The sequence below is a fragment of the Hemibagrus wyckioides genome, linkage group LG28 (assembly GCF_019097595.1).
Source record: "Hemibagrus wyckioides isolate EC202008001 linkage group LG28, SWU_Hwy_1.0, whole genome shotgun sequence".
NCBI lineage: Eukaryota > Metazoa > Chordata > Actinopteri > Siluriformes > Bagridae > Hemibagrus > Hemibagrus wyckioides.
Window position 1 is genome coordinate 14,258,423 of NC_080737.1, and position 17,755 is coordinate 14,276,177.

The window sequence follows — 17,755 nt, forward strand, 5'->3', positions numbered from 1 at the left end:
GTAACTACTTCCAGTGTATGCCTGTTGAATTGTTCTATTCATCCTCACGTTGTATCGGGTGCCTTGAGGGAGGAACTGGCAACCTTGACCGAGTCAAACTACTAGCAAATAATACACGCTGTGAATGTAATCAATATCGCATGTACTATGTCTCAATAAACATGTCCGCCTGCATCTATAACTTTTCGTGTTCTTAATCCATATTTTATTTACACACAATATACAGAAATCATTTTATTTATTTCTTTTTAAATGGCCTTATTGTCAGTGACCTCAAATAGCTCAGCAAGGAAAATGGACTGAGATAGAGAGAGAGAGAGAGAGAGAGAGAGAGAGAGAGAGAGAGAAAGAGAGAAACCTTGCTTTGGGCTAGCTTATCTATGAATTAGCGATCCATCACCATGGCCTGGATAAGAAGTGACTGCCTGCCAGGTTCAACCACACGGGAGGATACAAGAACAAATGCATCCCAGCCATTTTGTGCCTATTTTAGTGGCAGGTTAGAGCTCCATTAGAGAGGTAATGTAGCCCTGTGGGGCTGCGCCTTTAGTTAAGCTCCAGCAGCTGTGAAAGACAAGCAGGAACCGAGAGAGAGGGAAAGACTGCTAAGAGCTGGCAAAGAGCTAAATAAAAACCTCGTAGCACATAAATAACTGCAGGGTACAGCTGCTAATATAACAATGGGATATCTGGGATATTAGATTATATTAACATCATTATACTACTTTATGAGCATCACGGGTAATATTCAGTTGTTGGGGATTTTATGACTAAACTATACACTGGAAGTTGAATAGTATTCCAGTACCAACAGGTTCATTTCATTCATTTTCCATATTCAGGACTTGAGCATATAAAAAAACGTGCAGCCGGAAAAACTTTTGGCCGATAAAAGTGCTCTGTTTAACGCAAGAACTTTTCACAACGTGTTTTATATACTACTCAAAAGTAGGCTCGACTTTCAGGGCAATGTCTGGTTTTGTTATTTATTTTATATGTTTTATTTTTGGACTCAATAGGGTAGTGTCCTACTGACAGGACTGACTTTTCATTAATAAAGTGTTTTCCTTTTTAAAAAAAACAAAAAAATACTTTTCAAAAGCATTATAAGTAAAAATAATAGATTTTTTTACTTTTTAATTTGTACATTTTTAAAATACATTTTATGAATATAAAAATTAATTAATTAAATTAATTAATTAATGCTATTTTATTATTTTAAAAAAATATATATATTTTAATTTCTTTTCTGTTTGTGAAGCCTCCCACCCCAAAAGCCCCAAGCTCTGGCATTTGGCCAAAGACATGTGTATACTGAAGATATCTTCAACTCTTGTGATATGCTATTTTTTTCCACATCAACCATCCCCATTACAGTTTTATTATACAATTAAATACATTCAGTTACAATTAATAATATGGACAAAAAAAACAAAAAAAAAACAACAACCATGAAGACTGAAAGATGGGTCTCTGATCCAGCTGAATGAGAATCTCGGGTCAAAACCAGGTCTGTGGGCAGCTTGGATAAGGAACTGAAAGCATTAGAGCCAAAAGTTCCCTGTAAAGTGTCTCAACTCTGCTTGAACCTCATCAGCAATTCCGACCGGGACACATTTTCAGCCGTTCTGGAACAATGCTGATTTATTCATGATGTATCCCGCTGCTAAAATGAGATTCTGAATAAAGACCTTACTAATAATAAATAGACTCGGGGCTAAAAGTCCTAGGACACTGCAACAGCAGCTTGAGTTCAGAAAGCAGGCTGTGTCCCAAATGTGACTGTTACACACAGAGCTGTGTGAGAGATAAGACAGTTCACATGTTGTCCACGAGACAAACTGAAGCCTCCAAGAGTCATCTTTGTTCAAGTCTGGAGTTTTTGCAGACCTCAGGGCCGATTCATCAAAGAAAGATCAGAGCTCGGTCCACTTCAGTTCTTCAGAGTGGCGGATATTTTCAGCCGTACATCACACATGAAGGCATTCGAGAGGTCCAGTCCTGCTTCCCGGGCTATTCGAGCTATCAGCTGCCCCCCAGGACCAATCACCATTTTCTGTTTCAAATAATCACAAAGAAAGAGAAAAAAAGAGAGCAAAAACATGGCTATAAGTTCAGAAAGCTATCTATAGCTATAGGTCAGTCCTAAAAAGACACTAATCCAGTTCAGCAAGTGCACGGTTACTGATTTTAACTTGTTAAAAATGCATGAATCTGCTTTGAAAGACAGGAATCTGCTTAAATATTTAAATACAAGTCGAACAAAAACCTTAAAAGATTAGAATTGAATCTAATTTGGGTTTTCTTTTTTAGAAGAATCCAGACATTAATAAATAAATTACTGGAATAGTTGCACTGAACAAAATGGAGGAGATTATGTACAAAAGTAATAAAATAGTGACTTTCTGACACTAATTTGCAATTTTACGTTCATAAAATTGTCTAAATTTTACATTTAAAAAAAAACACACACCACATCCTCCTTCTATTTTTAAAAAAATAGATTGTTTCTAATCTTGTGGAACATCCAGGAGCCAAATAAGCTCCTGTTATACACCAATCAGCCATAACATTATGACCACCTGCCTAATATTGTGTTGGTCCCCCTATTGCTGCCCTGACCCGTCATGCACTGTGTATTCTGACACCTTTCTATCAGAACCAGCGTTAACTTCTTCAGCAATTTGAGCAACAGTAGCTCGTCTGTTGGATCGGATCACACGGACCAGCCTTTGGCCACGAGCCTTGGCCACCAATGACCCTGTCGCCAGTTCACCACTGTTCCTTCCTTGGACCACTTCTAATAGATACTGACCACTGCAGACCGGGAACACCCCACAAGAGCTGCAGTTTTGGAGATGCTCTGATCCAGTCGTCTAACCATCACAATTTGGCCCTTCGTCAAACTCGCTCAAATCCTTACACTTGCCCATTTTTCCTGCTTCTAACACATCAACTTTGAGGACAAAATGTTCACTTGCTGCCTAATATATCCCACCCACTAACAGGAGCCATGATGAGGAGATCATCAGTGTTACCTACTTCACCTGACACTGGTTATAATGTTATGCCTGATCGGCGTATATCCAGCTACAAACAGCTGAAAAATAAAACACTTTTCCTGTGATGGATTTCCTGACACTGGAGACTCCTTCCACAAATATTAAATACCAGAAAGTCACCACAATATCAAGTATTACATGTAACACAGCTGAACTAGGCAGTGAGTGAGCTATTATTATAGAAATGATAGCACAACAATTAACAATGATTAATCCAAACCTACTGATTTCTAGAAAACACTTTCTGAACAGATTTGAGATTTCAGAAGCGCCGTGAATTATTATAAGTGAATTATTTCAAGTCTTGTTCAAGTGTGAGATGTCTTAAGTTTCCTGAGCATCCTGCGCTTGTTTTTACTCCCCGGACCATGTAACTGTCTTTTGGTAGCCAATTTAATTTCAGCTGGCAGGCATAATGGAGCGAGAAGGTAAGCAATTATTTGATATTCATAGAATAACACCTGCCATAAGCTTTGGGTCTAGCGCAGATTAAATTAAAGAGTCTGACTGCTTACATTACAGCTTCCTCCGTCAGAGTTTTGTGAAACATGATACACATAAGCAAATCTAGGTATGAAAATGTTGATTTCAGTGATGCTGGAAAAAGTCTCCAGGTGTTTATTCAAAATGTCTCAAAATTTCTTTTTGTCTTTCAGCATCTGCACAAACAGTTCTGAGTTGCATTTCTCACCATATGGCTGTCCTTCTTCACATACAGTTTGATGGAGATGTCCAAATTGCCATCGTCTGTTTCCCTCCAGAGTTCAATGTTCTGTGAAACGCAGCATAGAGCTTACATGTTACAGTAATGGAAGAAAACTCCCACTGTTCAGCAGGAACGAAAGCTTTAAGGCTTTGGAGTCAGAGGGAAGAAAGAATGAGGGGGAAGAGAGGAACTGCAATGGAACAGTGTGTGTACACATGTAGGTGTGTATTTCTTATGGTGAGCTCTACCTGAGTCACTGTATAAGGCACCTCCTGAGGAAGATACTCCAGTAGTTTCTCTCGGATGGTGCTGGTGCAGATGTCCTCTGGGCTCTGATCTGTGAGAACTGTACTGTGGTACTGCCACGCACCGGGCTTCGCCTCCACCATGAGATAATTCTATCGATTTCAGACAGAGTCATATAATGAGCACATACTTATTCACAGTAATATTGATATACCCTAAAATCAACACTGTGACACATTACAACAATCAGGCATAACATTATAACCAGTGCCAGGTGAAGTGAGTAACACTGATGATCTCCTCATCATGGCACCTGTTAGTGGGTGGGATATATTAGGCAGCAAGTGAACATTTTGTCCTCAAAGTTGATGTGTTAGAAGCAGGAAAAATGGGCAAGCGTAAGGATTTGAGCGAGTTTGATGAAGGGCCAAATTGTGATGGCTAGACGACTGGATCAGAGCATCTCCAAAACTGCAGCTCTTGTGGGGTGTTCCCGGTCTGCAGTGGTCAGTATCTATCAAAAGTGGTCCAAAGAAGGAACAGTGGTGTACCGGTGACAGGGTCATGGATGGTCAAGGCTCGTTGATGCACGTTGGGAGTGAATGATGATGATGATGTAGGTGGTTTAGAAATATCCTCTTTTTGGTTATTAGCGCTGCAAAAGCCAAAGCATTTTAACTTTATATTTAATTTAAAATTTGAAAAATTGTAGATTAAAAATGATTGTAAACAAATAATAATAATAATAATAATAATAATAATAATAATAATAATAATAATAATAATAATAATAATAATAATGATAGCTTATATTATAATTTCTATTATAATTTTTTGTCATATATATAAAAGCTTTTTAATGGGGGGGGTTGTTTTTTTTATTGCTATTATTATTATTATTATTATTATTTCTGGATGAATGATACGGAAATAAAGTAATCCTCAGATGATATAAATGCTGAGAGGTTTTAGTTACTGGTGGTTGCCAGATCATCTCTTTATCTCCCCCAGCATGTACCATTACAACCAAGAGTTTTACATGTTCCAAAAAAACATTAGATGACCAACCAAAAACAAAGAAAAATGGTTATGGGAATCATTTGTGCAGTGAGATAGAGAGGAAAATCTATATACATGAGTCACTCGTCAGGATTTTGTTGAATGATATCTCCGCAAGTAGTACAGCTATTAGTTTAATTACATGCTCCGGTAGTGATGTGGCAGCGTTGTTGCTCCTTACATCAAGCAGATCGTAAATACTTTGACTACAATCTAATTAATTAGCAGAGTGGTGCTGATAAACACTACTGAACATCATGCTTTTTTCCCCCCTATTCAGACAGAGACAAACTCTTTCTCTTCCTATATACACAGATATAACGAAAGCTGATTAACAGTATAAATGTGCGGAATAATCTGATTAGCATAAATCTCTTCAGATCGAATAAAAACCCCTCTGATTATTATAATCAGTATTTCCTTGATTTAATTATTATGATCAGGTTGGTTATTTAAGATGTCAGTTGTGGGGCTGTTCTGGTCCCCCGTGCTCTCATTGCTGTGACCCGGGTTCGAATCCCGGGAAGGGAGCTACCCTGGCCACTGAAGAGTTAACTCTTAGTGCCGGTCCCAAGCACGGATAAAATGGGAGGGTTGCGTCAGGAAGACCCCGACCCTGAGCAGGGAGCAGCCGAAAGAACATCAAGATCATTTACGTTGTCAGTTGTCACTTATATCCTATATAAATCCTATCTAAGATTTCTTGAGATTTGATGATGGTGTAAAAGAATACACGATACTGTTTACATGATGATCTGGTAAGTGCAAAAATCAGATTATGATCAAAGTTTTAGGATATTAGACCATACAAATACTAAGCAAGCTAAAAACACTAAACAAGCTAATTAATATCTGAATGACTCAAAACTATCAGTCATTTTGGCACTCTTAATTTTTTCAGGCATTGCTAAACGAGCCATAAATCGTCTAATCTTCTATCTTTTACCGCAGTCATGTGACCCAGTTCAGACACATCTGATATACATGCTGTCTACCTTCAGCGTCTGCACATCCTCTCCGTCTGTAGCACACATCATGAACACGTCCTTGAAGAGTGGCCAGCCTTTACGACTCTTCAGGGCCCTCAGCTGCTCTCTGCTCAGACCTCTCACGAGCTGACCGTCTGGATTCGGCATCTGCTCTTCTCCATCCTGCAGATCTGCCGTCTTTTCCGTTTTGGGTTTGACTAAGCTGCGCACTTTCAGCTTCTTGCCGTTCACGATGCCCTCGGTCAGTTCTGCAGTGATGTCCAGCAGCAAGGGTTTGTTCTTTAGGAGGTCCACCTGCATGTGTGTGAGAGACATGCCTGAGTATAACATAAGACATTATAACATAACAACACAAGCTAACAACACAAAACACAACACCACAACACAAAACACGATAACATGAAACACAAAACATAACACCACAATACCTAACACCACAACACAACACGTAACACCATAACACAACACACACCACACTACCACAACACAAAACATGTAACACAACACGTAACACCACAACACAAAACACCATAAGACAACACGTAACACCACACCACAACACGTAACACCACAACACAAAACACCATAAGACAACACGTAACACCACACCACAACACGTAACACCACAACACAAAACACCATAAGACAACACGTAACACCACACCACAACACGTAACACCACAACACAACACGTAACACCACAACACAAAACACCATAAGACAACACGTAACACCACACCACAACACGTAACACCACAACACAAAACACCACAACATGTAACACCAAACCACAACACGTAACACCACACCACAACACGTAACACCATAACACAACACGTAACATCACAACACAACACGTAACATCACAACACACAACACAAATCACCATAAGACAACATGTAACACCACAACACACAACACAACACATAACACCACAACACAACACGTAACACCACAACACACAAAACATAACATACCACAACACGTAACACCACAACATGTAACACCACAACACACAACAACACAAAACATAACACATCACAACACGTAACACCACAACATGTAACACCACAACACATAACAACACAAAACATAACACATCACAACACGTAACACCACAACATGTAACACCACAACATGTAACACCACAACATGTAACACCACAACACACAACAACACAAAACATAACACATCACAACACGTAACACCACAACATGTAACACCACAACATGTAACACCACAACACATAACAACACAAAACATAACACATCACAACACGTAACACCACAACATGTAACACCACAACATGTAACACCACAACACACAACAACACAAAACATAACACATCACAACACGTAACACCACAACATGTAACACCACAACACATAACACAAAACATAACACACCACAACACATAACACCACAACACAACACGTAAAACCACAACACATAACACCACAACACAACACGTAACACCACAACACAACACGTGACACCACAACACAACATGTAACACCACAACACACAACACAAAACATAACACACCACAACACATAACACCACAACACAACACGTAAAACCACAACACATAACACCACAACACGTGACACCACAACATAACACGTAACACCACAACACACAACACAAAACATAACACATCACAACACGTAACACCACAACACATAACACCACAACACATAACACCACGACACAACACGTAAGACCACAACACAACACGTAACACCACAACACACAACACAAAACATAACACATCACAACACGTAACACCACAACACATAACACCACAACACAACACGTAACACCACAACACATAACACCACGACACGTAACACCACAACACAACACGTAACACCACAACACAACACGTAACACCACAACACATAACACCACAACACGTAACACCACAACACAACACGTAACACCACAACACATAACACCACAACACAACACATAACACCACAACACATAACACCACAACACATAACACCACGACACAACACGTAAGACCACAACACAACACGTAACACCACAACACACAACACAAAACATAACACATCACAACACGTAACACCACAACACATAACACCACAACACAACACGTAACACCACAACACATAACACCACGACACGTAACACCACAACACAACACGTAACACCACAACACAACACGTAACACCACAACACATAACACCACAACACGTAACACCACAACACAACACGTAACACCACAACGCAACACGTAACACCACAACACATAACACCACAACACATAACACCACAACACATAACACCACAACACATAACACCACAACACAACACCACAACACAACACATAACACCACAACACAACACATAACACCACAACACAACACCACAACACATAACACAACACGTAACACCACAACACAACACGTAACACCACAACACATAACACAACACAACACGTAACACCACAACACATAACACCACGACACAACACGTAAGACCACAACACAACACGTAACACCACAACACACAACACAAAACATAACACATCACAACACGTAACACCACAACACATAACACCACAACACAACACGGAACACCACAACACATAACACCACGACACGTAACACCACAACACAACACGTAACACCACAACACATAACACCACAACACGTAACACCACAACACAACACGTAACACCACAACACATAACACCACAACACATAACACCACAACACATAACACCACAACACAACACGTAACACCACAACACATAACACCACAACACATAACACCACAACACGTAACACCACAACACAACACCACAACACATAACACAACACGTAACACCACAACACAACACGTAACACCACAACACATAACACAACACAACACGTAACACCACAACACAACACGTAACACCACAACACACAACACAAAACATAACACATCACAACACGTAACACCACAACACATAACACCATAAGACAACATGTAACACCACAACACACAACACAAAACATAACACATCACAACACGTAACACCACAACACATAACACCATAAGACAACATGTAACACCACAACACGTAACACCACAACACGTAACACCACAACACAACACGTAACACCACAACACGTAACACCACAACACAACACGTAACACCACAACACGTAACACCACAACACGTAACACCACAACACAACACGTAACACCACAACACAACACGTAACACCACAACACAACACGTAACACCACAACACAACGCAACAACACATCAGAACACAACACATCAGAACATGACAACAGAACACTTCAGAACTCAACACAACACACTGCATTGTAACACAATGTAACAAACAGATCACAATGTAACAAACAGATCACAATGTAACAAACAGATCACAATGTAACATCACAGATCATGACACCAGCTACACTGACAATATTGAATTCCTGCTGATTCTCTGTTTCATCTGGTATCTGTAGACTTCTACCTCAGTCCTGTTGCAGTAATACAGTCTGTTCTGTGCTCCTGCCAGGACTCTTACTCACTAGAAGCTCATACTGAACATCCTGTCCTTAAGCTCTACCCGAGGTCGTCTGGGAAAACCCAGCAGATGTCAGTAATAAAGATGATTTTCAGGTTCTGACCAGCACAGTTAAACAGTTTAGCATCTCTACTTCCCAAAAAAACCCAGCGTTGTGTATATTTATTCGTGAACAAACTGGTTCAGTGAGCCAGCTGCATTAATGAGGTTACCTTATTGAGGACGAGGACAGCAGGAATATGTGCATTCAAGGCCAGACACTTCAGCACCTCAAAGTCCAAACTACGGCGAGTCCACTTCTCTGAGACGTCCACCAGCACCACCACTGCAGATCGAAGTGGATAGAATGAGTGTTTATGATGCACAGGACAGTGGTTTGATTGGGATCATGTGGAAACTGCAAAAGGAATCTGGTCTATTTGCGTGACATGTCTTCATGTCTTGAAACGCCCTTAAAACAAGCTAGCTCCTGACGGTTAACATTTATTTCCTCACCAGCTTCTCTTTAAGTTAATAAGACAAATAAAAGCAGCTTGTCATGTCACTAAGAAACCACAAAACACTCTGTCCAGAAAAAGTTCTCATTTTAGAAAGCTCTGACCTTTACAACATTAAGCACAACGACTCTGTAGAATACAGAGTAGACGTTACCTAGATCGGCCTGTTGTAGCGATTTCAGTGGATCCACAAGAAAAGTCTCCTCCAGCTGATGTCTGTAAACAAGCGAAATTAGACGGGGGTTTATTTTTGATAAATAAATCATGTGCCAAAAAGAAAATCACTGTGAAAATCACTGTTTATTAAGGTCTCCAAAATAAAAATGATGCACAATATCTAGATTTGCAATTAGAGAGGCTACTTACTTATATACAATAAAATGACTCTCATAATAACAGCTTTTCTTTAAAAAAATATTTTAAAAACACTGCTTATAATGAGCTGAAGCTTTCAGACTTCTCTCTCAGGCTCCAGAAACCTTGTTAAATTACACACCTAGCTTTTAATACAAAAGAGATAAAGGGTGCCAATACTATTTCACATCTAATCCAAAAGCATGTTTTGAAAAAAACTGTACCGTTTAGCTTTAGATGGAGTAGTGAGACCAGGCGTATCCAGGAGAATCTAGGATTTAAAAAAATAATGAATAAATAAATAAACAACAAACGAAATAAATAAATAAATACATACATAAATAAAAATTTCATTTATTTAAATTTGTTTCATAATGACATGATATGCATTATTATATTAAAGACAATGTGCAACAGAAATCCTATTTTACGATTTTATGTATGATTTTTTATTTCTTTCTGGTAAAACAGGATCATAGTTTTGAAATGTCTCTGTATTTATCAAAAATGAATTGAAAATATACAGAAAACTAGACAATCACTTACAATCTGAGTATTGTCCTCTGTGACCACCCCAAGTGCACGGGATCTTGTAGTATGCACTTTTTTAGAAGCTGCAAACAGCTGTTTTTAAAGGACAAAACATGTGAATATGACCTAAGAACAAAAAATATCACCTCATGCAAGTGACTGAAGATTATAAAAACCCTGTACCTTTTTGCCCAGGAGCTGGTTGGTCAGTGTTGATTTCCCAGCATTTGGAGCACCGATTATAGCCACCTTTAAAACCTTTGGATTTTCTGGTTGATCCGGATCTTTCAGCATCAGGGAAAAGTGTTCAACTACCAAAAGACAGAATTAAGACATATAGATACAGACAGGTAGATTGAAAGATGATGTATAATGTGATAACGGATGAATGGATAACATGTAATGAAATAATGGACTAATGGATGGATTTATCAATCATATGTAATGGTATAATGAATAGACAGATTAATAACATAGATAAATAACAGAATAATGGATGGTTGAATGAATATGTAGTAGAGTAATGGATGGATAGATGGATGGATGGATGGATGGATGGATGGATATGTAATAGAGTAATGGATAAATGAATAAACATGTAATAGAATGATGGATGGATGGATGGATATGTAACAGAATAATGGATGAATGAATACATATGTAATAGAATAATAGAATGATGGATGGATGGATGGGTAACAGAATAATGGATGGATGAATAAACATGTAATAGAATGATGGATGGATGGATGGATGGATGGATGGATGAATGGATATGTATCAGAATAATGGATGAATGAATAAACATGTAATAGAATAATAGAATGATGGATGGATAACAGAATAATGAATGGATGAATAAACATGTAATAGAATGATGGATGGATGGATGGATGGATGAATGGATATGTAACAGAATAATGGATGGATGAATAAACATGTAAAAGAATAATAGAATGATGGATGAATGGATGGATGGATATGTAATAGAATAATGGATAAATGAATAAACATGTAATAGAATGATGGATGGATGGATGGATGGATATGTAACAGAAAAATGAGTTAATGAATAAACATGTAAGAGAATGATGGATGGATGGATGAATGAACATGTAATAGAATAATGGATGGATGGATGGATATGTAACAGAATAATGGATGGATGAATAAACATGTAATAGAATGATGGATGGATGGATGAATGAACATGTAATAGAATAATGGATGGATGGTTGGATGGATGGATGGATATGTAACAGAATAATGGATGGATGAATAAACATGTAATAGAATGATGGATGGATGGATGGATGGATGAATGAACATGTAATAGAATAATAGATGGATGGATGGATGAATGAACATGTAATAGAATAATGGATGGATGGATGGATGGATATGTAACAGAATAATGGATGGATGAATAAACATGTAATAGAATGATGGATGGATGGATGGATGAATGAACATGTAATAGAATAATAGATAGATGGATGGATGAATGAACATGTAATAGAATGATGGATGGATGGATGGATGAACATGTCATAGAATGATGGATGGATGGATGAATGGATATGTAAAAGAATAATGGATGGATGAATAAACATGTAATAGAATGATGGATGGATGGATGGATGGATGGATGAATGAACATGTAATAGAATAATAGATAGATGGATGGATGAATGAACATGTAAAAGAATGATGGATGGATGGATGAACATGTCATAGAATGATGGATGGATGGATGAATGGATATGTAACAGAATAATGGATGGATGAATGAACATGTAATAGAATAATAGATAGATGGATGGATGAATGAACATGTAATAGAATGATGGATGGATGGATGGATGAACATGTCATAGAATGATGGATGGATGGATGAATGGATATGTAAAAGAATAATGGATTAATGGATGGATGGATAGGTAATAGGATGATGGATGGATATATAATAGGATAATGGATGGATGGTTTAGATGGATGGATGGATGGATGGATATATAATAGGATAATGGATGGATGGTTAGATGGATGGATAGATATGTAAAAGGATAATGGATGGATGGATATATAATAGGATAATGGACGGATGGATGGATGGATGAATATGTAATAGAATAATGGGTGGATCAATTAATTCACATAAAATATTAGCCCTAATGAGAGCTGAGTGCAACATATTGCAAAAAAAAAATAAAAAAATGAAATATATATATATATATATATACATTCAAATGAAGAGTTTTACAACAAATCAGTCAGATCTGGAAAAAATATTTAGGATAGGATTTAAACACTGAGTGAATCAAAAATCGCCCCGGAGAATGATATTGATGATATTGGACGCAGTTACAAAGACAGCGCAGGCATAAATGCTAATTAGAGACTGCAAACTCTTACTCTTTAACATTTTATTCACTATAAATATCTCAACACACTATATGACAATATCACTACTTTTCATCTGTGACACTTAAATATCCCTGACTTCTGTCTTAAGGGGGTGCAAACTTTTGCACTCAGCTGTGAACTACAGTTACACTACATTACGGTACTCGAGACCACCATGGAGGAAAACATCAAACAGGACACAGTGTGAACTTTTTTTTAAATTGCACCTTAGAGGTGGCAGACCAGGATGGGGATCAGGATCAGGATTACCTCTGTCCGGTGGAACAGCAGCTTGAGGAGGGGAGCCTGCAGGATTCTCCGCAAAGCCGAGCTTACTTTCTTTCCGCAGTCTGTCCAGAAAAACCTCGCTGGAGATGAAACAGGTGGGAACATGGCGAATCGCAGCTTTCCTCGCTGCACAGATATGTTGAGCTGAACGAGAGGAGAATGGTCAGAAACCAGTAATTCAATTCAAAACTCAGGATTTGTACAACACTGTTCACTATTAAACGGTTTCAGAATACAGAACAGTGAAAACAGAAAAGGCAAAAAGAATTCTAGATAGTACTGCTAGATAGTTTAACTGTGTCTAGTCGAGAAACAGGGCTTTTTTTTAAGTTTAATTGATTTAGCACTTATGGATATGGCATTTATCCTAACAAAAGATTTCTCTAGAGACGTGATGTACACCGATCAGGCATAACATTATGACCACCTGCCTAATATTGTGTTGGCCCCCCTTTTGCTGCCAAAACAACCCTGACCCCTTCGAGGCATGGACATCAGATCCCTGAAGGTGTACTGTGGTATCTGGTACCAAGAAGTTAGCAGCAGATCTTTTAAGTCCTGTAAGTTGCGAGGTACTTAAAGGATACTTTTGATAGATACTGACCACTGCAGACCGGGAACACCCCACAAGAGCTGCAGATTTGGAGATGCTCTGATCCGGTCATCTAGCCATCACAATTTGGCCCTTGGCCAAACTCGCTCGAATCCTTACGCTTGTCCATTTTCCCTGCTTCTAACACGTCAACTTTGAGGACAAAATGTTCACTTGCTGCCTAATATATCCCACCCACTAACAGGTGCCATGATGAGGAGATCATCAGTGTTATTCACGTCATCTGGCACTGGTTATAATGTTATGCCTGATCGGTGTATATGCATGCTTACATATAGAAAAGTACTGTATATGCATGTGGATAACTGAAATGAAGCATGCAAGACTCAGAAACGAATGCTGATGTGAATCTTCTCTGTAAATCTGATGAGTAATGACTGCGTTCATGAAAATGTGAAGCACTCTGAATGTGTCTTTCTGCAATATACTATAAAGAGGACATATTTTGCAACAAATGCTTTATACTACAGCGCTGTCATGATGAACCTGTGCAGTAATTGCGGTGTTGTTTAGTGTGCTGCTCTCTGTCTCATACACACCTGTCCTCACGCGCACTGACGCACTTTCCATAGACACCACCAAGCGCAAAGATCTACCCATAAACGACTCGCACATGCGCAGAGCCATGCTTTCAAGACCTTTCCGTTTTCAGACGCGAAAAATCTAATCTTTGTACATAAAACACAGTTACCCAGGCAAGGTGATTAGGCTGTATAGATTTGCGTACACATGCACACAGGGCGCAGCCATTATGCTTCTGTCAAAGAGTCAAAGAGCGCGCAAAGAGGAGGTGGAAACTCGCTACAGCTTAATGCGCATGCGCCACCTACTGGATAAGCGGAATAGACATTAAGACATTAAGAATACAAACATTTCTATTACATCCTCTATATAAACTATGCAAGCATTCATACTGTTTTTCTTTTAATAGTTCCTCCATGTCGTAATGTCTATAATCTAAAAAGTCATTAATCATGTATGTAAAATATACTAAATGAGATGATACCTTGAGTTTATATTTGCAAGCCATCACGAGCATGAACTGTCCAATACTGTACTGAAACACTAAATAGCGTTTATTCGCCTTCAGTAACTGCTTTATCCTGCCCAGTTTCCTGATAGATCTGGAGAAGTCTCTGCTGTGAGACAGGAATACATGCTGAAGGTGGTTGCCAGGGCATTCCAGACACATACACACACCTAGGTGAAAATTGGCATAGCTAATAAAACATCTAGCATGTTTTTGGGAGATGGGAGGAAACTAGACAACCCCGAGTAGCCCACATAGAAATATAAAGCAAATAGTAAAATAGGCTCAGGTGCTGAGAGGAGACAATGCTTCCTGCTGCACCAATATGCATGCACAATATATCTAAAAGCAGAGAAAAAAGAAAAAAAAATGTCTATCATCTAACAAGACAATAATCAGGAATTTAAAACACAATCTCTGAGTCAAGCACAATAAGATTGTTGACAGGAACCAAAATAAAGTGACCACTACTTGTACCGTGTATCAGACCCCAGACTCAGAACCACTATTCTACTGTTTCCTTTTGCCTATTTGTTTTGCTTGCTGTGCTCCGAGTCCCTATATTGTTGCCACTGACTCTTCATTATATGAGATGACAGATTGCAAGCCACCTGATATCCTTCATCCTTCCCACTGAAGGTGCGTATTCCACACAGTGTAGGATGCTTATGATGGTCAACAGGAAAGCACATCTGCTCTCCCTGACTGCAGTACACATGAAAATACTATTATAAATGAATCAATTGTTTAAAAAAAAAAAAAGGAAATAAAGAGTGGAAAAATCAACTGATATGATTAGGAAAAAAACTAGTGATAAAAAAATCTATATGTAAATAACTGAATTACTATTAACTTAATTAACTGAAATACATACAAACATAAAATAAAAATAAATGAGTAATCTATATTAAGAAACAACCTTTAATCTTGTGACACACACACACACACACAATTTCTTCAACTAGAAATTTCACCACATACCCACATGTGAAAACAGCTGAGAGCACAAAAGGGCTTTTTGTGAACTTTTATTCTCATTTTCAACACATTTCTCTCCCTCTCGTCTTCTCTAAAGCACTATTTTAAAGGTCTGTATAATCATCTCATGGCTTTAAAAATATCTTTTAAAAAAAAGGTCACAAATGCCACACTATTTCTAGTACAATTCTGCCTTTCTGTGAAAATTTGTTGTTGTGGTTAGATGAAGTAAAACTCCATACTTTATGGGCCTTGTGCTAGGACAAAAAGCCTTTCCAGTAGAGAGTCACCAATATGAGTGTGATTTAGTGCATGCCTAGGCATTGGATCAGAGCAGGAAAAATGCTCATCTTGACAAAAGAGAGCAGCAATTTGAGATGAACAATAGCTGGCTGAGCCCTGCAGTCCGTGCTGCCGCTGCTTCTGTTGCTGTTGGTGTCATTGTCATTTAGGAGCTGTGGGTGCACAGAAACTGCTGTCATGTCAGATATTTCAACAGACCTCGTCTCCTCTTCCCGGCTGTGAGAGGCGAACACACACACACACACATGCGCACGCACACACGCACACACACACATGCACACCCATCAGGCTAGAAGCAACCTGCTGTTCCTGTGCCATTTTTCAACCTTGCTGCAGGGGAGGAGGAACAACAGAGTTGATGAAACGCCAAGCGCCAGGGACAAGAGCGCAGGGACGCAGACAGTGCATTCTCGCTCTGATCCATTACGCGTGATTGCTGCCCAGCGCACAAAGCCACACAGCTGGTACATCCTTTGTGGTGCCCTCATCAGCAAGCTTTTAGAGGGATAATTTAAAAAAAAAAAACCCACTCACAGGTCACATTTGGCTGCCCTGAATCTAAATTCCTGCTCTGATTGGTGAGCAAAAAAAAGAGGGAGAAGAGGAGGAGGAGGAGGACAAAAAAAAATATTCATACTCAATCTAGAACTGCAATCAATATGACTTGTCTGTGAAGTGGATCGATAATACATCCCCACCAAAATCGTCAATCATGCCAGAGCTGGGTATAAAAATCGTAATTAGGAACACCGTTCCTAAACATCCTGTATTGACATCTCCAAGGGCTGAAGAAAGACACCATTCTGCGTCATTAACTTTGTATTATTGCCTGATGGAGCCAACTGCTGAGTACTTCCCCTCTGCTTGACTATAAGTTGTCCCGTTTTTTTCAGAACTAGCATCGGTTTCCTGAAGCCTAACTGTACTTGCTTTAATCGTTAAAGCTGGTCTGTAATTCCGATCTCTGATAAAGGACAACTCGGAAGGGGTCAAGTGTGACTTGACGGATTGCAAAGCCGTGAACGAGCTGATTCAATCTTCATGTATTAGCGAGGGACATAAATTCATCTTTATTGTCAGTAGAAAGATAAACAGCAGACTGCAAACTATCAAGCCAATGTTGATGTGACAATGGC

At 38.9% G+C, this 17,755-nt stretch overlaps 1 protein-coding gene across 1 annotated transcript; it reads right to left on the bottom strand.

Moving 5' to 3' along the window:
* Nucleotides 1–1,235: 1,235 nt before the first annotated feature.
* On the bottom strand, nt 1,236–15,070 carry eral1 (Era-like 12S mitochondrial rRNA chaperone 1). The gene is made up of 11 exons (XM_058382460.1): nt 14,848–15,070; nt 13,678–13,839; nt 11,185–11,312; nt 11,017–11,094; nt 10,695–10,741; nt 10,271–10,332; nt 9,832–9,944; nt 6,069–6,356; nt 4,017–4,166; nt 3,754–3,834; nt 1,236–2,056 (listed from the first exon to the last, which is right to left on the bottom strand). Exons 1-11 carry the CDS (start codon nt 14,933–14,935, stop codon nt 1,934–1,936), a joined length of 1,320 nt encoding a protein of 439 aa, XP_058238443.1. The 5' UTR covers nt 14,936–15,070; the 3' UTR covers nt 1,236–1,933.
* Between the last annotated feature and the right edge of the window lie 2,685 nt (nt 15,071–17,755).

Excerpts from the sequence above, each read along its gene's own strand:
- eral1 (XM_058382460.1), bottom strand. The coding sequence starts at position 14,935 with ATGGCTCTGCGCATGTGCGAGTCGTTTATGGGTAGATCTTTGCGCTTG. Across the intron at positions 9,945-10,270 it reads GCTACAACAGGCCGATCTAG|TGGTGGTGCTGGTGGACGTC; the intron begins GTAACGTCTACT and ends TTCGATCTGCAG. Across the intron at positions 6,357-9,831 it reads CTGTCCTCGTCCTCAATAAG|GTGGACCTCCTAAAGAACAA; the intron begins GTAACCTCATTA and ends ACACACATGCAG.